General features: G+C 36.9%; 3 protein-coding genes across 3 annotated transcripts; all 3 read right to left on the bottom strand.

Annotated features, from left to right (window-relative positions):
* Positions 1–4,330: 4,330 nt before the first annotated feature.
* LOC114756205 (transmembrane protein 87B) lies at positions 4,331–15,047 on the bottom strand. Its single transcript, XM_028945137.1, has 5 exons — positions 14,705–15,047; positions 11,917–12,850; positions 11,700–11,795; positions 5,378–5,514; positions 4,331–4,722 (listed from the first exon to the last, which is right to left on the bottom strand). The coding sequence occupies exons 1-5, from the start codon at positions 14,944–14,946 to the stop codon at positions 4,551–4,553; spliced, it is 1,581 nt and encodes a 526-aa protein (XP_028800970.1). The 5' UTR covers positions 14,947–15,047; the 3' UTR covers positions 4,331–4,550.
* A 535-nt stretch (positions 15,048–15,582) lies between these two features.
* Positions 15,583–17,428, bottom strand: LOC114756196 (sugar carrier protein C-like). Its single transcript, XM_028945114.1, has 4 exons — positions 17,299–17,428; positions 16,867–17,189; positions 16,141–16,767; positions 15,583–16,044 (listed from the first exon to the last, which is right to left on the bottom strand). The coding sequence occupies exons 1-4, from the start codon at positions 17,426–17,428 to the stop codon at positions 15,583–15,585; spliced, it is 1,542 nt and encodes a 513-aa protein (XP_028800947.1).
* A 1,582-nt stretch (positions 17,429–19,010) lies between these two features.
* LOC114756195 (GATA transcription factor 27-like) lies at positions 19,011–20,122 on the bottom strand. Its single transcript, XM_028945113.1, has 2 exons — positions 19,915–20,122; positions 19,011–19,309 (listed from the first exon to the last, which is right to left on the bottom strand). Exons 1-2 carry the CDS (start codon positions 20,120–20,122, stop codon positions 19,011–19,013), a joined length of 507 nt encoding a protein of 168 aa, XP_028800946.1.
* Positions 20,123–23,415: the final 3,293 nt, after the last annotated feature.

Below are 23,415 nucleotides of genomic sequence, written 5' to 3'. Positions count from 1 at the left end.
GCCCCTTTGTTTTGGTATGACTGCCTTAAACAGCTTGTCATTGGACCACCTCCACCCTTCCACCCTGTTTATGATGTTAGCGCAATGCATGCAGCCAGTGCACCAACTCTTGAAGGCAAGAAGGGCAGGAAGATCCATAAGCTCCTGAACCTGTCACCTTAGACACCCTAGCTAATGATATCGATGAGTTGGCAGACCATGTCCACCAGTTGCGAGTCACCCTCCTCTGTGAGATGAAGAGGCAGAAGGACCGCGATGCTCTTTATGATCGAGACCGACGTTACAACCGTCATGTGGATGCTCTGATTGCTGACCGATTGAACTTCCTCCTACCTCTCGAAGAGGAAGACTCTTAGAGCAGAGCTGGGACATCTGGAGCGGGCACTTCTGGTACAGGACCATCTGGGTCTGGGGCAGATGATACTGGAACATAATAGTAGTTCTTTCTTTGTGTTTTGTTTTGTTTCTTGTTCTTTATGTTTGTTTTGAGTCGGTGTCGTTGGTTACTTGTTAAGCTTTTTGGTATTTTCATTTCTGTGATACATTGGATGTTGTTTAACTGTTTGGCTACTGATGGCCTTTTCATTTTGCTGTTACAATTACATTGGTCCCAACTGTTATTTTCCGTATCCTCTTTGTTTTGCATGTGACCTATCACCTTTTCCTTTCTTTTTGTGAATTCGATGTGTTGTGCTTCAATTTCAGTTGGACTTCACAACTTCCGGTTCACTTTGTGTTTGGTTTGCCTGTACTGGTTTAAACATTGAGGACAATGTTGTGTTTAAGTGTGGGGGAGGGACCTCTATTTTTGATTTCAGCAAGTGCTTCATCATGCATCCATTCTAACTCTTTAGGTGTTCTTGAGATACTCATCTGTGGCATTTTTGAAGTCTTTGAGGTTAACTTTCAGGGAAGTTTGAAAATTGCATTGCATTTTGTCTCTCTATCAACCTTCGCTGCGGCAAAGCGCTTCTTTCTCTTTTAGTTTCATTTCTCAGCCACACTTCATCGCGGCCAACCTATGTTTCGCGGTGGCGAAGCAGGCCTATCGCCAGGTTTTGATTTTCGGTTAAGGTTTACCACGGCAAACCCCTTCGTTGGCCGTGGCGAAGCAAAAAAAAACCTTAAATGCTTTGCAGTTTTATTTTTCTTCGTATGGAAATCCTCCTAGCTTAGATTCTTAATACTCATGCATTTTTAAAATTATTGGAAATTCAAAATCATACTTGTGCTTTTAGAAAACCTACCCATACTTTTAAATGATGGTTGAACTTAGACTAGTCATTCCTCACTGTTTTTGACAAAGAGTAATTGAGGGTATGCTTTGAAAATAGGATTATGCGTTTTTAAACCTTTAGATTGATTAATTGAGATACTAGCCTTGCTAGAAGGATATTTGGGCCTTAATTTGTTAAATTATGTGAATCTGTTTAGTTTCATATTTCTCTAGAACTTGCTCTAATTCTTAATCGAAGCTTGATGAGTCAACATTTTGTGAACATGATAGAGGCATTTGTTTCCAAACCCTTATTGCCCAAACAAAAACCCAAACACCTTACCATTGCCAACCCCTTTGGACCTACACTTTGAGTACATGCATGCAAATAAATTGTAGGTATTTTGCTCTGTTTTGGCCTTGAAAAAAAAAAGAGAAAAAGAAGAAGAGGAGGAAGAGGAGTCAGTTTTGTAATCTAAAAAAAAAAAAAAAAATTTTATACTATTATTGGCTTCTCTCTTCAATAAGGTTTATGTTTATTGCATGGATAGAATAATTGTTATGCTTGTACTCAAATTTCACTTTCTCTTTTATTCCATCCATTTCATTTGACCATCACTAAAATTTACAAGCCCCAAGTCCTCTTGATTTGCAATTTGTGGTTCTTGTGGTGGAAAGGTAGAATTATTACAAACCTATGGTAGAGATTGAACTGAACAGACTTGAAGTGAAATAATCCCAAAACAAGTGAGTTGAGAGCTAAACACATATCTGTGAGATAAATATCTTTTACTCAATCTTTTGGATTAAACGTCCATAGTGTTTATTTTCTTAGCATGTCTTTACTTTATCGTTGTCAATCTCCGTGAGAATTTCTTACTAATCTTCTACTATCATCTTTAATCATGTTAGTATTTCTCATTGCACTTGTATCTTTTTGAATCATTTGAGCTTTGTCCAGGAGTACAAAGGTCTAAGTGTGGGGGAATTTTGATTGAGCTCAAATTGTTTATACTAATTGATGACTTTTTTCATATTTTTGTTACACTTTTTGGCTCATTTTAATGATATTTGTGCTTAATTGATATTGAGGGTCCTTATTCTAAGTTAGTGCTATTTGAGGGTAAAATTGTCATATTTATTTACTAATTATATTTAAGTGATTTTTGGGACAATCGATGCCTCAAACTATTTCTTTTTATTTCAGGACACTCAAGAAGAAGAGCCAAGAGTGAAGATCAATGAAGCCTAGCACACAAGACAGATTGACAACTTTGCCAGGTTTTGCCGCGGCCAACTTTGTCTTCATCGCGGCGAAGACACTACTTCAGCAAAAGTGCTCTCAGCCAAGGTTCGCCGTGGCGAACTCCTCGAATCAGCAACCCAGACCTGAACCATTTTCGGAAATTTTACCTACCCACTCTCATAAACCGATCCAATACACCCCATTACTGGTTTAGAAACCCTATTTTCGTGTAAATGACATCATTCATTCATAGCTCAGCCATCATCTACATTTTTTCTCTCATCATTCTCTCACCAAACCCTAATTCCTCCATCTTCCACTGTCACCTTCACCCATGGGAAACACTGAGTCAGTTTCATTGGAGACGCTTCAGTATACCATGAGTGGCTAGGCTTCTTCTAGCTCTTGAAGATGGATGATTGGCATGAGTTCTAAGAGTTTCAAAGGGGAGTTTTAGTTTCATCTTAGTTTCTAGCTATGTATTTATGAATTCCTAGGTCTAGGGTTTGTAAATTCTTAGTGAGATACTTTGGTTGATTCTGTAATCATTAGTTAATGATTTACATTTGTAGTTGGATTGGTTAATGTTGAATCCTATGCTTAAATATATGTAGTCACATATATGTTCCTTGTAACTCTCTTGATTCTCTTCATCTTGCATGGTCATGTTTTGATGATGAGGTGATTTTCTGTTACATTGAACCATTTGCATTAATCGTTCTTAAATTGCACAGTAGGTAAGCTTAACAATGTTTTCATTAATGAAGTTCATTGATTTAAACATTAGACTCAATGAGTTATTGAAGTTGTTCTGAAGAAAACCTAATAAATTTGCGAAACTCCCAATATCTTAAAAGAACTATGATTGCCAAGAATCCATTTTTAAGAGGTTTTATTAACTGTTGAAACACTTGTTTTCCATCCATTTCATCTTAATCTCCCAAAAATCCAAAAATATATTTACATTGCTATTGCATTTTATCTCAATTACCAGTTTTAATGAAAACCCCCAATTTTTCCCACTCAATCTGCATCTTCATGGCATTTAGTTAACCTAGAATCATAATTTCGGCTCCACAAGTGAAACGACCCGAGGTTGTGCCTATAGTACAATCCTTGGTTTAATTTTGATATTAGCCCCAAGGTGTAAGTAAGACAAGTCAAGGCGATTTCAAGTGGGCTTGAACTCTTTGATGGAAAGAGGCTTTTTTTTTTTGGCAAAAGAAAAAGAGGTTTATTTTCAAATTGAGAAAAATAATTTTTATAATCATTTAATACCTAAAAAAATTTGGGAAAAATATTATGAAATATTATCTTGAAGATTTAGGAAAAAATAATTATGAAAATATTTATTTTTCCCTTAGTTTCTCACCTGAATTAAGCCTTTTTAACTATTAAAAATATATTTGAGGTTCTAACTTTCAAAATAATTACTTTGGACCTCATAAACATTTATTGATCTATTTTTTCAAGGCTTTAAAATTCAGTATGTTACAAATATATAATGTTTTTTTTCCTGAAAACAAAACAAATTGGCAAGACGTTAGAACTCAAATGCCCTTAGGATATGGGACGAAAATTTGTCCTATTCCCATGCACCAAGACGGGGTTATCTTGATGTCGTGAATATCCCTAGTTAAAGGAAATCAATTACTCCTCCAGTCCTAAATATAAGACTCTTATACTAATAGTGTGTATAAAGATCTTATATTTAGAATCGGAGAGTACAAACAGAATAAACGATCATGATTTAACTTTCAAATAGACAAATTTTATACCCAGTAGATTACGAAAACTTGGAAGTATAGGGAGTGCTAATTTTCCCTACAAAATAAGTACCAACTTTAACAATGCTATACAGCATAGAGACGAGAAGGCCTTGCGTATAATATGAATTCATTATCAACCTTTGCAGTGCATGCTATACATTAATTACATATATGACGAAAGAACTACCAGCAATATTCTAATCATGACAATGAAAGAATATGACACTGCTGTTCCACTCTGGTACGCTATTAAAACAAAATTTTTCAACGCCTTTTCGTTTTTGTAAGGGTTGTAGTAAGGCTATGTTGCAAAACAGTATTATTCCCTCTTGCCTTCCTCAGGGTCGTCTTCTTGATCCGATGAGGCATTCTCACCTCCAACATTCTTCTCTTGCGTGGCTAAACTTAGTTCGCTTTGTGGCTTCCCATTTGTGAGAGACTGTGCTTCTTCATCATCGGATTCTTCTCCCACTTCGTCTGAATAGGCATACCTGTGCATGCACAAGAGGATATGAATGAACATTGAGATTCTTTGCCAAGCCATTCGAACTGGACTTCACAACATGAAAAGCAACAAAACATATTAACTACAATAAGCACAGCACCATCCTTTCAAGAACTTAAAAACTTCACTGATTTAAAACGCATCAACTCTACTGACAAATGTGTAGTAGAGTACAGATACAAAAGATCCTCCAGCTAAAGTCTGCCTCGACAAATGCATTTCCTTTTCTGATAAATCTCAGACATATTCCCTATTTCTGCCCAATCTGATAAATTTTTGACCTGCCACTGCCCTCATAATAAATCTAAACTTTCAGTTGATCTTCATTTATGTTTTATGAACAAAAGTCAGATGTTGTTGCTGTTTTGAATCTAAACCCATTATGCCTCCCCCATCCAACCCAACAAATTTGCCTGTCAAATGAAGATCTTCTAAGGAGAGCATTGTGTCCGCAATTTTTCATTATAATATATATTTCCCCTCATTTCTAGACCTTAGCAGATGGTTATACTTTCAAAGATCATAACCAAATTTTTGTTTGAGGTAATAAAATGTAAAATATTTTTCTGAAGGAATATCAGAAAATAATAACGTTGAGACAAAATATGTTAAGTTCATAGAAATTGACAAATATAATGCACCTTTGAGAGCTTTGAGATGGGGCCCAGAGATAACATATAACACACAGCAATGCAAATGCATTAATGTCCCAGAAAGCTGTAATAACCCAAGCATTCTGCCATCGCTCATTAAAAGGATCTGTAGCTTTGAAGTATGCCTGCAGAAAAGATTGTAGTACATGGTAAATGCAACATATTGATAAGTCCGAGGGAAATATTGGGCCTGAGAAATTCGCCCATGATAGTACCCACCAGAAACCGAAACCGTTGGTGAAGTGGACATATTCTAGGAAACGAACCAGAGAAAATCAAGGGGGTTTGAGTTGATTTTATTTTGAATTATTTTGAAAATTTATTGATTTATCTTCCAGTATTTTCTGTTGAGAAATAAGGGGGAATAACCATTCCCGTAGAATTAGGAATTATCATTCTGTTATCAGTACTTTCCAGATTTTCATTAGATTTCTTTCTACCTCTGTAAGCTGCTATAAATAGCCCTTGAGCACATGAATAAAGCATCGAAATATTACAGAGTGTTTTCTTAAATTGGAGATTCTCCCTTGGTCTATTAGTGAGTGCCGTGAGATTCTTGCTGCATTTCTCTATTAGAAGATATTTCTTTCCTTGTGTTTATCAGTACAGTATTTAGGTGCTTATCAAATTGGCATCAGAGCCATGGTTGAAACTAGATCTTCCAGAACCACCAACCCATCTGAAAATCCTTTTGCTGATGGCGATCCTCTGACCACCATTGCTGCGCGATTGGAGACTCTGGAAGTATTGGCCAACAGGGTGGCCACTCTAGAGGCAGCATCTGAAAGAAATCGAAGGGGGGCGTACAGATCTCATTGGGAAGCTGACAGCGAAGATGACCCTGAAGCTGCTTATAAACGTCGACTGCCATATACGAAGATTGAATTTCTGAAATTTAGTGGAGGGGACCCCGAGGGGTTGGATATTGAAGGCAGAAAAATATTTTAGATACTATGACACACCAGAGGAGATGAAGGTCGAAGTTGCTTCTATGTACCTGGAGGGAGACGCGTTGGATTTATTCTCTTGGGTCAACAATGAACGCACGGTGATGTATTGGGACGAACTTGTGAAGGCGCTCCAAGAAACATATGGACCGCCGGAGTACCAAAACCCAGATGAGTTCCTCTGCAGCATTCGACAGACAGGAACGATTTCGGAGTATCGCGCGGAGTTCACTCGTAGATCATCTCGGGTCAAAAACTGGCCAGAACACTGCCTACTCGGGGTCTTCATCAATGGCCTCCGCGAAGAATTGAAGGCGGACGTGCGTCTTCACAAGCCAAGGACGGTGTACAGGGCGACCAGTTTAGCTCTTGAATATGAGACTAAGCTGAAATTGAACAGTGGGCCCAAGCCCAATACATATCTGACCCACAACCGTCCCTCTCATACGAACACAACCAGTGCCCGTGACTCCAGAACACTTCCATCGTCCTCTGTGAACCCACCGAGGAGCAACACGCTGCCGAGCTTGCGGCAGCCAGAGCGCAGCAATTCCACGGATTTAGAACGCCAAGCTCGCCGTGAGAAGGGGTTGTGTTATCGCTGCGGAGAGCCATTCCGCCCTGGTCATCGCTGCAGATCCTCTTTTTCACTCCTGGAGATCACCGAAGAGGGAGAAGAGGTTATACCTCCATTAGAAGACACACCAGACACGGAGATGGGGGAGGGTAACGCAGAGATTTCTTTCAATGCAATTCTGGGAAAATCATCGACGTCGACTATGAGGCTTCAAGGCTCGCTACGGGGGCGCAAAGTTCTGATCTTAATTGATAGTGGGTCAACCCACAACTTCATATCAGAGGCTTTAGTTTCCGAACTGAGGCTCACGATTCAACAAGTCCCGGTGTTTGGGGTTCAGATTGGCAATGGGAGTTCCGTCAAGTGTAATCGGGTATGTCACAACTTGGAAGTAAAAGTCTCTGACTTGGTCATCAAACAGGATTTCTTTCCCTTTCCTCTGGGAGGTTCAGATTTGGTGCTTGGCATTAAGTGGTTAGCCTCTCTGAATACCGTGGAAGCCAACTGGAACAGGATGTTTATGATTTTTTGGGTCGACGGCAAAAAATATAAGCTTCAAGGGGTGACGCCTGAAAATAATTCCACGGTTCATTTACACAGCTTAATCCTGACCCCAGCATCAGAGGAGGAGAGGAAGTCACACGGGATTACAGCAACCATCCTTCATGAATTTACAGAGGTATTTAGTGAACCGCAGTCCTTGCCCCCGGCCCGTGGTCATTATCACTCCATTACACTATTACCGAATGCTTCTCCCCCAAATATGAGGCCCTATCGTTACCCTCACTATCAAAAAGATGAGATTGAGTCTCAAATTGCTGAATTGCTGCTACGTGGTTTTATCCGACCCAGTTCTAGTCCATTTGCTAGTCCAGTTCTACTAGTTAGTAAGAAAGACGGATCATGGAGACTCTGTGTTGATTATCGCCGGCTTAATCATCTGACAGTTCCAGATAAGTATCCTATTCCTAATATTGATGAATTGCTGGATGAATTGCATGGGGCTGCCTATTTTTCAAAAATTGATTTACGGTCAGGGTATCACCAAATACTTGTGCTTCCATCTGATATTCCGAAAACTGCCTTCAGAACTCATTCAGGGCACTATGAATTTGTAGTAATGCCATTTGGCCTTACCAATGCCCCTGCCACTTTCCAATCTGTCATGAATGATTTGTTTCGACCCTTTTTAAGGAAATTTGTACTTGTATTTTTTGATGATATACTGGTGTATAGCTCCTCCCTTCCACAACACTTGGAGCATCTCCGTTGTGTTTTTCAGATTTTACAGCAGCATTCCTTTTATGCTAATGCCAAGAAGTGCTTCCTGGGTCAGACAAAAATTGATTACTTGGGCCACATTGTTTCTAATAATGGCGTGGAGGTGGTCCCGAAAAAATAGCAGCAGTAATTAATTGGCCACCGCCTCAGAATGTTAAAGATCTAAGGGGATTCCTGGGCCTCACTGGTTATTACAGGCGCTTTGTCAAGGATTATGGGATGATTGCTAGACCTCTCACTGATTTGACCAAGAAGGATGCCTTCTCTTGGTCAGGACGTGCACAGGAAGCCTTTGAAGCTCTAAAGCAAGCGCTGACTACTACCCCTGTTTTGAGACTTCCTAATTTCCAGCAGGCATTCACGGTAGCTTGTGACGCTTCCATGGATGGGGTAGGAGCTGTATTGATGCAGGAAGGACACCCGGTTGCTTACTTTAGCAAAGGATTCAGTTTTACCAACCGATACAAATCCACATACGATCGAGAACTACTTGCCTTGGTTCTGGCTCTCCAAAAGTGGCGGCACTATTTACTGGGGACCATTTCTTCGTGGAAACTGATCATAGCAGCTTGAAACACTTGTTGGACCAGTGCCTTGTAACTACATCTCAACAGAGGCTCTTGGTTAAACTACTTCCGTTCGATTTTACTATCACTTACAAATTAGGAAAAAACAACTCTGCTGCTGATTCCCTTTCTCGACGGCCCCAACAAGCTGATTTCTTCCAGCTTGTCATTCCTATGGTGGAGGAACTCCAGCAGCTACCTCAGGCGTTACAGGAAGATCCTGAGACAAAGGCTATAATTGATGATTTGCAGCATAATTCCAATCCTACATCTAACTACAGCCTCGTGAATGGCAGACTCTACTATAAATCCCGCCTGGTCATTCCACACCATTCCACCTTGCGAGCTAAGTTGATGGAGGAAGCCCATTCTCCTCCTGTAGGGGGCCATGGAGGTTATCTGAAAACATTAAAACGGTTATGTGCTCATTTGTATTGGCGAAGAATGAAGCAAGATGTGAAGCATTATATTCAGAGGTGTGTGACCTGTCAACAGAACAAGTATCAAACTCTGGCACCTGCAGGCTTACTACAACCACTCCCTATTCCAGAACAGATTTGGGAGGATATATCCCTTGACTTTATCACCAACCTACCAAAGTCTAGGGGTTTTGATGTGATTCTGGTCGTGGTAGACCGCCTGAGCAAGTATTCTCACTTCATAGCCCTTTCGCACCCCTATACAGCCAAATCTGTGGCTCACTTATTCTGCAAAGAAATAGTACGGCTTCATGGTATGCCCCGATCGATCGTTTCAGACCATGACTCCCTCTTTCTGAGCACGTTTTGGCAAGAACTATTCTGCCTGAGCCAAACCCGCTTAAATATGAGTACCGCCTACCACCCACAGTCCGATGGTCAAACTGAAGTGGTGAATCGCTGTTTGGAGACCTATCTCCGTTGTTTCATTCATGAGCAGCCTAAAATGTGGAGTAATTATTTATGTTGGGCAGAATATTCTTTCAACACGAGCTTTCATGTAGCCGCCAACAACACACCATTTAAACTTGTGTATGGTAGGGATCCACCCTCCATCCTACCTTATGTAAAAGGGGAAACTGTTGTTGCGGAGCTCGAAGAACAGCTAGAAATGAGGGATGCCATGCTTAGGATCCTCAGAGACAACCTGTTGAAAGCTCAAAACCGTATGAAACAACAAGAGGACCAGCACCGGAGGGATCTCCAATTTGCTCCTGGGGATGCTGTTTGGTTGCGCCTTCAACCATACAGACAAAAAACTGTAGCAAAACGGCGGTTTGAAAAACTCTCTCCCAGATTCTTTGGCCCTTACAAGGTCATACGAAGGATCGGTCCAGTGGCCTATGAACTAGAGCTCCCTTCAAACTCCAAAATCCACCCAGTCTTTCATGTTTCCCTGTTACAACCAGCTGTGGGACTTGAGGCTCCAATTACACCAGCCCCACTACCCTTGTCATCTGAACTGGAATTACTCCTCACACCGCTGAAAGTATTAGATCATCGCTGGACCCCTCCAAACACACTAGAGTTACTGCTACAATGGGCTAACCGCCCTATAGAAGAGGCCACTTGGGAGAATTATGACACAATTGCTACGCAATTTCCACAGTTTCAACTTGAGGACAAGTCGAACTTTGAAGGGGGGGTAATGATAGTACCCACCAGAAACCGAAACCGTTGGTGAAGTGGACATATTCTAGGAAACGAACCAGAGAAAATCAAGGGGGTTTGAGTTGATTTTATTTTGAATTATTTTGAAAATTATTGATTTATCTTCCAGTATTTTCTGTTGAGAAATAAGGGGGAATAACCATTCCCGTAGAATTAGGAATTATCATTCTGTTATCAGTACTTTCCAGATTTTCATTAGATTTCTTTCTACCTCTGTAAGCTGCTATAAATAGCCCTTGAGCACATGAATAAAGCATCGAAATATTACAGAGTGTTTTCTTAAATTGGAGATTCTCCCTTGGTCTATTAGTGAGTGCCGTGAGATTCTTGCTGCATTTCTCTATTAGAAGATATTTCTTTCCTTGTGTTTATCAGTACGGTATTTAGGTGCTTATCAGCCCAATATTACAGTAGAAAGAAAAGACAAACAAGAGAGATGAATTGGCTGAAAAAAGCGAAACCAGAAATTAAAATGCATATCCTACTCCACAATTTACAAGATGTTACCGGAAATGCTGCAATTGATTTATCAACTTCACCGAAAGCATCTCAGTGAAGATACAATGACATTCTCAGAAGAAAATAACAAACATTCAAGGATAAAAAATGGAGCCCTTTACATTATGATAGAGTCAACGCCTTTGCTCAGACCTATAAAAGGAAAGTCTAGGGACACTAGCGCTAGAGGTTTGACAGTTAGGGTGGCTGTAGACGTTGACATTTCGTTAGGTACTTTTTGTAATGTTCGCTGCTGCTTATATTAGGCGACCAGCTTTCTTTTGTGGGGGTACGAGGTTTTTCTTTTGATGCGGGTTATACCTGTTGGGACTGGTTCTCACGGGAGGCCAGTAGGACCTTGCTCCGGCTTGGTTAGTCATTTTCATATTCAGTTATCTATTGTGAGGGAATAGGATTTTTGAACTGAATCACCGCTGGAACATTTGTAGCTCTGATTCAGATATTTTGATTTAATACCAAAAATCTCAGCATTTCCCTTTTACTTGCTTGCGTATCTTTTATATTTAGATTTGTTACTGGCGTTCTCTGGGAAAAACTTATCACATTAGCTTACAAGAGATGAAGAAATGGGAATGCAGAAAACGCATAAATATCTCATATCTTGACTAAGGTTGGCATTCGTGTATGAGTTGTTGGATTCCTGAACATTGAGCGATTCTTTGTGTTCTTTTGGATAAAACAAAGCACAAATGCAAAATACAATTGGTGAAACTCAAATACCAGCTGATACTGTTTTTGTGTGATATTAAACATGTAGATTATAAGTCATACCTCATAAACTATCCAAGCAACTGAGCATATCACTGTTACAGCCAATGCATTAGAGAACTTCCTATACATATCCAACTTAACAGAACTCCTTTTTGCCTGCAGAAGGAGGGCAAAAGGAAACAATAGTGATATCCAAAAACTGAACATTAAGAATTATAATTAAATACAATAACTTAAAGGTAGGATATTGCAAAGAAAGGAATAAGAGAGAGGCTACCTGTAACTGTTCTAGTGTTCTTGAAAGAGAAGTGAAAATCCATACTATCAAAAATGCATTCAAGAAAGCATTGGGAAGAACTAGAAGGAGCCTTGCCCTTCCTGAGACGTCATTGATGGTCCCCACATATTCAGTAATATCCAGTAACTCCGATGCCAGAAAGTAAGTTATACCAAGCAAAAGCACCTTTGAGGTAAGACCACCAAGAGTAGGCCGAACAACACCATAGCCCATTGAAACAGAGAGAATAATAAGCCGTGATATAGTTTTTCTTATAGCCCCAACAGTGACAACCCAAGTAGTGACTACAACAGGTCTGATTCCTGTATCATTAAAATTGACGTACTCAAAATGCCAAAGAAGCATCTCAAACAATCCAAGAGCAATAATAGCAGTAATACAGTGCTGGAGTAGCAGTATATCCTTCCAAAACCTTAAGTACTGAAGGAACCAAATCATGCTAAGGCATAAATAAGCAACTGCCATAAATATGTAAAAATTCTTTAATGGGGCCATTCTACCAGGCAAGTACCCATCAGGATTTTTCCAGATTGTCTTGCCACTCATCACTGTTTCGTTGAGTTTGGGGTCACATGCAACAAAAAACAAATTATACATTCCAGTCTTTGTGATGGAAACTTCATCATCTAGCATTGCAGTTAAGTAATTCCCACTGAAATGTACATTTAAAATGATGGGCCAATTAATGTCAGTCACAGAACGTCTCCTAATAACTTGCCCTTGCTTACAACCTTCCACTTCAGCTAAATCAGGGGTACAACAAATTGCTCGTTGGCCACCATAAGCAGAACCACCTATATTATCACGATCAGCTGCCTCAAAAATTACAACCTGTACCAACCCAGTACTGTACTCCATTGGTCGATGCCCATCAGCAGCAGCTTTGCTTCTCCAAAAGGTGATATTCTCAAATCTATCAACCAGCCCCACAATAAAGTCAGTGTTGTGAGTTATGACAAAAGAAGGGAGGGATCTACAAGCAATATGCAGCATTTTCAATGAATGGTACGGTCACATTTATTGTTCATGCTTTAGCAGTGGTTGTAATCATGAATATGAATGTCCTTCAAAAATTCACACGTAGTCACCTGTTCTCATGCTACATAAGGAGTTCGATAATATTATGAGAAATATTAAGAGGTATTTCCCAAAATTTTACCGTGAGTATCTAGCAGACCACTTAAATCAGACAAAAGACGAAATATTAAGTGCACAAGCAAATGACCGATTTGTTCAGTTTCTACTTTTTCATTCCAGAGTAATGTGAAGATAATTTGCTGAAGAAGAAAAAACTAATTGAATCAATTCAACAACCAATGATACAGAGCCTTTCAGCCTATTCTTATCAACAATTAATGATCCATATGTTATATGTAACAATCATCTCCGCCTCAAAAATCCCATCCTTTACCCCAGTGATGATCTATAGGTAATGTCTTATAAAACGTGGAAATGGATTTTTTATTGCTGACAAGTGCTCCCAAGAAGCATTTCTCCTTTTGCTATGCTCAAGTGAATCAGTAATTGAGTGACAAGTAGCTTCCAGTTCGTATGAAATTGGCCCTGAGAATCAGTCAGGGGCAGAATAGTACTGGCTGGTTTAAGATAGCCATCACGTTTCTTCAGAAGTGGGACATTGAATACAATGAATTCTGCAATTATTTGAAAGTTCCAACTGATAAGCAACCTTCCTAATACTCTTACCAGTAGAAAAGGGCCAAAGAAGCTTGCATCTAGAATGTTAAAGGAAGAACTATTAAGTAGGTTCCGCTGCAGAAGACGTGACTTCAGGTAAACCAAATCTCCAACGTCAGACTCCCTCTCCATCCTGTTTCCATTAGTCAATTGTATCATCCATCTCTGAACCTTCAGCAAATTCTAATTCTAACGACTGAATCACAAATTCAGTCTCTTGGAAACTTCTATTAAGCGCATTCACGGGCCGGGTAGAAATTCCTAACCACCGAAGATCCAGTTTGCTTCAACTACTTAGGATTCCTAGGATCTTTCCCATTACTCTAAAATAAGCATATCTTTTATGATTTTATTCCAATATAATGGTGTTTGGTTGATCATAACCATGGATCTCCCACGGTAATCATCATTCATTAAAAAGTAGAAATATAGATTCACGACTTTATGCATGTCAATCCTTATCCTCACCCCTTACAAAAATCTATCTACGATCATTATTGTTTTAGTCCATTTTACTCATCATCACCCCATTCCATTCCTATTCTTTCCAACAACCAAACGGGTAGTAACCAATCTCAGTTATTTAGATTTTAGACTAAGTAAACGACTACAAAATCAACCATTACAAACCCGTAATAGTTAGCAAAGCAACCTAGCAAGTTAACATTCCTTGTTTTCAATCTTACACCATTAACTAACTACTCCGTTCAACCAATCCAAATGACCCATTCACCATCAAACTACTAGCCTTGCTCAAGTACAAATATTATTTAGTTGGGATAAAAACAGCACATTTTAAATTAGAGCAAAAAATGAACGTCCCAAAAATGCGACAAACCCAAGGTCTTGTGTTTCAGACTGTGCGATGTGCCAACCCGCTCTAATCAGGACAGGAAAATTGCACAAATGCATATCCCTGTTTCCAACTTTCTTTAACTCATCATACCAATCAAATCCAAACGACATTCAACATTAAACAATACGCAAACTTTTATGTCTGATGAGTGATCAGCGTCCCATTCAGTTCAATCCACATGATTTTTTTTTTTTTAAACAAAGAAGGACAGATTACCGGATATAAGAGCGCCCATCGTGGATCCTCCTATCTGACAGAGGAGTGGCGATGAGAGAAGCTAGTAAACCTTCACTACCTCCGGCGAGAAGGTAAGCATTACCGACTTCTCTGAAGGGCTCATCATGGTAGAAATGGATGGAAGCATCGGTGGTGATGAAAATACAGAACACTGAGAAAAATGATGCGAAGAAAAAGGGATTGACCAGAGCAGATCTTTTCGGATGAACTGCTAAATCCATGCCGAGAAATAAAAGTGAGAGAGAGCAAGCTGGATTCAGCGAAATTGGAGAGAGGAAGAATGCTTGGAGGGAGGAAGAGTAAGACCGAAGACATGTCCGCACAGGCCATCGGTGCAACGTCACTCTCCAATGCCGACAGGGAAGGTAGATAGTAGCTACGCGCTCACTATCAAAATATCAAAAATAAATAAACATAAAAGGAAAGCAAAAAATAAGGCGATACTTCTAATTTCTTTGCTCATATTAACGCACACATATATAAAATAACTATAAATATTTCATTATTTTTTGTAAAATGTTTTAAATTTTAAAATATAAAGGAAATATATAATTATATGTATTATATTTATTTATTTATGTATTTAATAAATGACACACAAGTGTTTTTTCCCTTAGAATTATAAAATATAAATTCAAATTTTTATTTACTCATATGTTGGGGAACTACTCATGTTCTTTACATGAAGAGAGAGTCTAGCTAAGAACAAGTTTGCATGGGTAAAAGATAAAAGTGAACTGTAACATTTTTAAAAAAAGAAGAAGCAGAAGATAAAAGTGATCATGAAGCTAACAGGAAATAAGCATAAAAAAGGTCTAAATTAAAGTCTGTTGGAACTTGGAAGGAAAAACTAACAACTAAATTATGGTATCTACTACATAAGACGGCTTAACGTCATGCTCATGGTCAACGAATCTGGACCAGAACCAGTGTGTCCTCCAAACTCTAGCCATCTCCTCAATGGGAATGCCCTTAGTCTCAGGGAGCAAGAAGTTGACGAACACAGTCATGGCCACCACAAAGACGGCGAAGAAGATGAACAGCCCGAACTTCAAATGGCAGAGCATGGTCACGAATATCTGAGCCACCACGAAAGTGAACAACATGTTGACAGCCACCGTCACGCTCTGGGCCGCCGATCGAATCTCCAACGGAAAAATCTCACTTGGCACCAACCATCCCAACGGACCCCACGACCACGCAAACCCAGACACGTATATGCATATGAACACCACCACCACTATCGCATACCATATCGGCAACATTCCCGGATTCCCATTGGTCCCGAACTTTACTCCGATGAAGATTGCGACTATAATCTGCGTCATCATCCACAAAACCATATCAGATCAGAACATTTAAACTTGAATTTAAAAGTAAGAACCAATATGTGTGTGTGTATAATATTAATATACCTGGCATATGAGCATTTGGATTCCTCCCTCGAGGAAGAGGGCTCGTCTTCCCCACCTGTCAACGCCATAAATGGAGACCATGGTGGCGACGACGTTGACTAAGCCGGTGATGACGGCGGACATGAGAGAAGCGTTGCTCTTAAAGCCGATGGAGTTAAAGAGAACTGGAGCGTAGAACATGATGACGTTGATGCCTGTAAGTTGCTGGAAGAAAGGGATCATGATGGACATAGTGAGCTGGGGTCTGTACTTTCTCTGCAACAGATTCTTCCATGGATGTTCTACTTGCTTGGACGCAACACTAGCCGCGACCAGATCTCTGAACTCCTCGTCAACCTCTTTGATTCCTCGAATCTTCTCGAGACTGGCCCTCGCTCCTTCGTTATCTCCTCGGTCGATCATGGAGTTTGGAGTGTCGGGAAGGAAGAAGCTGCCGACGGTGATGATAAGCGCCGGCACCATAGCCCCACCTAAACTCAAACGCCACCCCAAACCACCCAACTCGGCGAAGAAATAGTTCAACACGTTTGCAATCAAAATACCAATAGTAATTGACATTTGAAACATGACGTTCAGACTTCCTCTGTATTTATACGGGGCCATCTCAGAGAGATACAATGGCACAGACTGCAATAATAATAAGAACACTTTAGTTCATGAAGATAAGTATATGTGAAATATGAAGACAGAACTATAGATAGAGAGAGAGGTTAGAATGAAGGATACCTGATTGCAGAATCCGACACCGAAGCCAAGCAACATGCGGCCAAGGATCAGCATCCAAATGGCATAAGCGAAGCCATTTAACAAAGCACCGGCGAAAAAGAGAATGCCGCCGATGAGCATGGAGTTCCTGCGACCAAATTTGCGGGTCATAGTGGATGCCACCAAGGAGGACAAGAGAGCCGCGAGATATAAAGAAGAGGTGAATGAAGTCAGTATTTGACTGTCATATTGACAGTACTCATTGGTGGACTTGTCCAAGTTTTTCTGCCGATATACAGAAGGGAAGAATCTAACTAAGAATGAATCCATGGAAGTCACCCCACCTGAGTTTCAGAAATTAAAACCCAATAAGGAACATAAAAAAAAGATCCCCATGAGATTAAAAAATGCGAAAACAAGAAGAAGATCAAAGAGAGAGATGTTGATTATTACCAGAAATTCCAATGTCGTATCCAAAGATGAGACCACCCATAGATGCAACAATACATGCTTTGAAAACTGACCAGGTGAGCTTACCAGGGTAAGCTTTATTATTATCGGCAACTACAGCTCCAGCTCCCATGATGAAGAAATAAACGGATCAGAACAGGAGAATTAAAAGGAGGTCAAGATTTATAAAGAAGACTGCTAATTTGCAAGACCTGAGATTTAAGAGTGAGGGGTACGATTGACGAACAAAGCTATATATAAGAATTTTAGTCCTAGTTAAACTAGGGAAACCTAAGGTTGTATGATTTTTTTTTTAAAAAAATGATTCGATAAAAATTTATCTGTTGAGAAATTTGATCTGATAAAAATTTATCCGTTGAGAAACATGAGGATAAAGCAATATATCAACATTCAAATTTGATTTATTGTAGGCTTAATATATCCATTTTCTTCTTATTTTTAATTTTACTATAATTTAAATCAACAATGCAAATTAATCAGAATAAAATTCTGGATAGATACTTATTTTTTGAAGTTTTAATATTTATGTTTATTTAAATTAACAATTTTTGTATTTTGAACAAATAAAAAAAGTTATATTATTCTTTTTTATAGTCTCTATCCGTCTGCATCTTCTCAACTTTAATATAAAACATTTAATAATATTGAATTTTTTTTCATTAATAATATTGAATATTAAAAAAAAAACGTAGTCTGCGTAGATGATACTGCCTAGTCCCCTTGTTGTGATTTATAGAGATAGCTTGATCAACAGGGAGACTTGTCACTTCCAAAATTCGAACGCCATCAATGCTTATCTCCTTGTGCTACCAAAAAAAAAAAAAAAGCTCATCTCCTTGGTAACGAAAGTATTTCTGGCAGGGTTAAAAAACAATCTAAGAGCTTTGATATCGTAATCTTCAATAGAATTTATTTCACAAAATATCTTAAAATATTGAATAGGACTTTAGAAATATTCGATACGTATCGAAGATTAAAGAGACAAAGTATTTTGATAATTTTCTTATACGTATTTAAGACGTATTAGTGGATATATTGTTATTGGACGTGATACCGGCATAGATGCGAGAATAATGTTACATATTTTTAATAGCAACATGCAACAGAGGATATACTACATCCGTCTTTAATATTAGAGTTAAAATGTTAAATAACTAATTTAAAAATATTAAAAAAAATATTAGTTAAGTTAATTATTTATAATAAATAGATGTTATTTTTTTTAAAATATTCCTATTAATTATGTGCATTGAAATATATTTTCATATAAACTTCTTAATATATGCAATCATTGTAAGGATTATTTGATGACAAAATAGATAAATATTGAAGATTAAGTAAGTCATGATCTTATATTTAGAATCAAATTAAATTCTAACTAATTCTTATATTAAGGAACGAATGTGGCACTACATTATAATATAAAATTAATATAATTAATTAAGTTCAATATATGCAGGCAACATTTTCGGCAGCAAACATCATTCTGGTCACATGAAGATACAATCACAAGTATAAGCTAAGTAACCTCCAGATAGATAGTAAGGCTTGTACATTAATCACACAGAACCCTATATATGATAGGTTTCACTATTTATGACTTGTGAACAATAACGTCTTATAGATTTATTAGATATGATATGGATGTTTTTGCGGAAGATAATAATGTGGATGATGATCCTTCATTATTTTCCCTAATCTAGGTTAAGAAGCATGCCTCCAAGTCCTATCTCATTACTGGGTATCATATGGTTGGTCAATTTCTGAGTTATTAAAACATCTTCTTCTGGTAGGGAGGAGGAGGAAGAAGAAGAAGAGGCAGCAGATGATGAAGACTGCTTCTTTTTCTTCTTCCCATTGCTATCTTGTTTCCAAGAATTCTGAATCTGCAGTTTGAACCTGTCCATTTCTGTCAACCTCTCGTGCAACGTCTCTGATCTTTTCCTCGAAGGGATTGGTGAAGAAGTCCATGAGCTTGCTGGGTTCAACTTACCTGGGACAATTAATATATAAAATATCTAAGCTAATTAAGGTTATTTTCATTAACATTATTTTCTCTAACACTTTTATTCCCAAAGCACACTGGGTTTGAAGGATATTATATAAGTATAGCCCCTAGTTAATTAAATATCATGGCTCTATCTATATCCTGTAAACTATATAAATAAGCATTTATTTATATGATTTATATTACAGAAAAACTTTAAAAATTTAATGTAATGGGTTTATCTCCAGAGTCAGAAAGAAATCATGAAACAAATTAAAAGAAAAGTCGTGGATAGATTACAGAAGCTTCCGCTTTTTTCCTTATCACTTTCTGTTAAATAACATGTACATATTGATTTTAAAAAATTCAATATGTGTGTACCATATATACTCGCTGGTTCTTTACATTAACTAAAGTTTTATTTTAATCTTTGAATTTAGAATGATAAGTGTCAATAGTTTAAGGACGCCAGCAGGATTGAACCCCCTTCCTAACAAGGGACTTTCCATATCACTCAGTAGCTATAAAGCCACTGGTTCTTTAATTGAATTATGTATATGTGAATATGAAATGAAATTAATTAAGAAAATAAATGAAAGAGGTATATGTACCTAGGGGAGACATGACAGAATTGCCCAAGGAAAATTGTTTGGGGTTATGCTTGATAAGATGATCACTGGCTGGGCTATATAAATTTCTCGGCTTCACCGGGGGAAGGGCATGCTTGGGGATATAGCTGTCTAGGCATCCCCACAACCTATACCTTGATCCACATGCATTGCACAGAACCGGCTTCTCTGTTGGTCCATTACGCCACATTGGAGTAGCTACATACATATGTAATTCAAATAAGCTGGTTTGAACAACTCTAACACTCTCCATATGACTGCATCCAGTATTGCAACATGGAAGATAGATAGATACAGTGATAAACTGGCAAAAGTTTACCTTTAGTCCCATAACTTTAATTAAAATTTTAGTTTAATCTTTTAATTTTATAAAGTATTATTTCAATAATGGAATTCTATTATACGGTAAATATGAAATAATAACTTTTTCTAACAATTATTTTATTTTGAAAATTAATATTAACCTTAATATTTCTGCATTTGAGAATATTTGGCCAATATTTGAAATTTTAATATCAATATTTTTGTTAACAGGTGAGGATGAAATTAAAAGATTAAAAAGACATTTTAATTATAAAATTAATTAAGGAACTAAAATAAAATCTTATATAACATTGTAGACTAAAAATGTACTTTTATCGAAACAAATTATAGTTAATGTGTTTATCTCTGTTAGCTGTAGTATGGCTGAAAGTCCATTCCTTTACAGAGTGGATGGTTTTATCAGTATTTTCAGCAATTTTCAGCAACTGGCTAGGGTGAGAAGTCATTGCAGGCACGTTATTACTATTAGTTTCTATTTATCATCACATTAACAAAAATAGATTTTGTGTGTGTGTGTGTGTGTGTTCTTTCATGTATTAATTCGCACTTTAATTTGGGATCTTTCCTTGCCGACATATATTGTAATAACCTTCAAGAAGGGTTAGGGATGCGAATTGTTGGGCCAAAAAAAAAAGAGTTATGGATTCGAATTATCTAAAATTAATCTCAAATCTATTTTATTTTTATCTAAATGTTTTAATTAGTTTCATGATTATAATACTTTTCAAATCTCCTTTTCATGTTTACTTATAATATAACGTGTGCACCACAATATTCTTGTGCATATTATGTCATGTTTCTATATATAAGAGATACTTAAAAGTTGTCTCTATTTTTTTGTATTGATTTCTTATTTTATTCTTATTTATTTTGTCTTCAACTCATACTTTCTCTCCTTCCCACTTCTCTTTCTTTTAATAATTTAGTTGTTTTCTCTCATACTCTCTCTCCTTATTAATGAGGGTATTGTTGGAAAAAACATTATACTTTTTGCACATTAATTGTCATCAACTAATTTTAACTGTTTTTTTTATCAACGTAATTTAGTTACTTGTCTCTTATAATAAGGAACAGAGGGAGTAATTTGCATGAAGGTTACATAAAATCAAATTGAGATTTTATGGACATTGCAAAAAGATTATTGTACAAAAATTCAGATTGCAAAATAAAGCGATAAACAATCATATCAATAAATAGTAGAATAATAAGTTTTATTCTACTTCATACACACACACATTATATTGATGGGTTGATCATTTTATTATTAAAGTTAAGAGTAACTACAGATAATAATATAATTTTATCTGATGTCCATGAATATAACAAATGATAATCAATGTATTTATTCAGAAAAATATTTACCAATTTTTTTATTATTTTCTTTTTTAAATTAAAGTTAGGCATGATGACAAAATGATAATCTTATTTATCAAATATACTTGGAGAGACGCAGCTAATGATAATCAAAACATGCATATAAAAAATTAGAAAAAAAAAGTAATGACATACAGTGATGTAAGTTTATTGGACGCCCCTCACAGATATGAAGATGATAATCATACTAAAAGTACTTACAAGTTATAAATATTTAACATTTCTACGTTAGCAAAATTAAAACTTAGAAAACAAGATTTAGATATAACAATAATATTAAAAGAAGAAAAATTATGAATAAGAGTAAGTATTTCTTATTTAGTTATTTATATCAAAGTCATGCGTGAAGACAAATAATGATTTGATTTTATGGATGTTTTTTAAAGGGGCAACACAAAAAATAATGGTCAAAACATTCATTTATTATAACGGTAGAAAACAATAAGTAATAAACAAGAATATAATTTTATTGGATGTACTTAAGAGATACGGCAGATGATAATAAAAAAAAATGCATTTAAAAGAGTACTCCTAAGTTTCTTTGATTATTTATTTTTTTTCTTTTATTAAAGTCATACGTAGCGACAAATGATGGTTCGATTTTATGGATGTCTTATAGGAGGATGACACAACACATGATAGTCAAAACATGTATTTAAGAAAAATAAGTAATGACAAATGAAATGATAATCCAAGCATGCATTTAGGGGGAAAAAAAAAGTCGTGAACTTTTTTATTATTTATTTATCCAAGACAAAACATTCATGAATGAAATATTACAAGAATCACACAAATTCATGTTTAAGGCAAATGGACTAAAAACTTAAACTCACTATGTATTCTCTGGTAAAAAAAAAAAAAACTCACTATATATTGCTCTGAAGTTAAGAGAAAGAAAACTCCCAAACATTGAATTCGCCTTGAGGGATTAATCAATTCATGTTTATTGAAGTACAAGATAAATTGGGACAAATCTAATGAGCCAATTGATCGAAATACTTTAGCGAATAATGAATTTAAGATTCAAGAACATAAAATTAAAAGAAGGATTAATGATGAGAACTCATATAAACTGAGAACAAAAAACTTAGATGGAAACTTACAATCAATTCCACAATGATAACACGGCCCTTTCTTCCCCATTATATTCTTCCTCGCCACCTTCTTCTAATTAACTAGACTTCACAATAATATTTAGTAAAGAAAACACAAGTGTGAGCCAAATTTTATAGTCACAGAAGCAAATAATTACACTAAACTAAGCACAGAAACTTCCAAAACTTTCGATAACTTTATAAGTGCCCATCTTTAATAGCTTCGGATTCTCTATATTTACAAGAGTAATAATTGTAGAGAGAGAGAGAGAGAGAGGAGAATACTTGCTCTTATCTTAAGCTGAATAATTAATTTATAAAAATTAAAAAATTAGTTAAAATAGTTATTTATAAAAGTATGTATTAATTTTCTTAGAATACCTTTTTAGTTATTTACATTGAACCTATTATTTTGATGAAAACTTATATAACCAATAGAGATAGTTTAACTTGGAAAAAACTCATAAATTTAAGAGATAGAATAAATTAAGATTTTATGTTTAAAACTTTAGGGAGAGGAAAAAAATGATCAGCATAAAAATAATCTTTTGTCTCCCTTTTTGAATACATATGTGTGAATACATGTTGATCATAGAGGATTTGATTCCCCCCCCCCTCTCTCAATCTATCTCAGTTTGTTTGTATTTGCTTTGATCTATCATCAAATCAATGCTGAAACCTTCCTTTTCTG

The sequence above is a fragment of the Neltuma alba genome, unplaced genomic scaffold, assembly GCF_004799145.2.
Source record: "Neltuma alba isolate B1F8T4 unplaced genomic scaffold, ASM479914v2 tig00010376_pilon, whole genome shotgun sequence".
Lineage (NCBI taxonomy): Eukaryota > Viridiplantae > Streptophyta > Magnoliopsida > Fabales > Fabaceae > Neltuma > Neltuma alba.
Note: the sequence above shows the minus strand (reverse complement) of the source record. Positions and strands in the feature narration are given on the sequence as shown.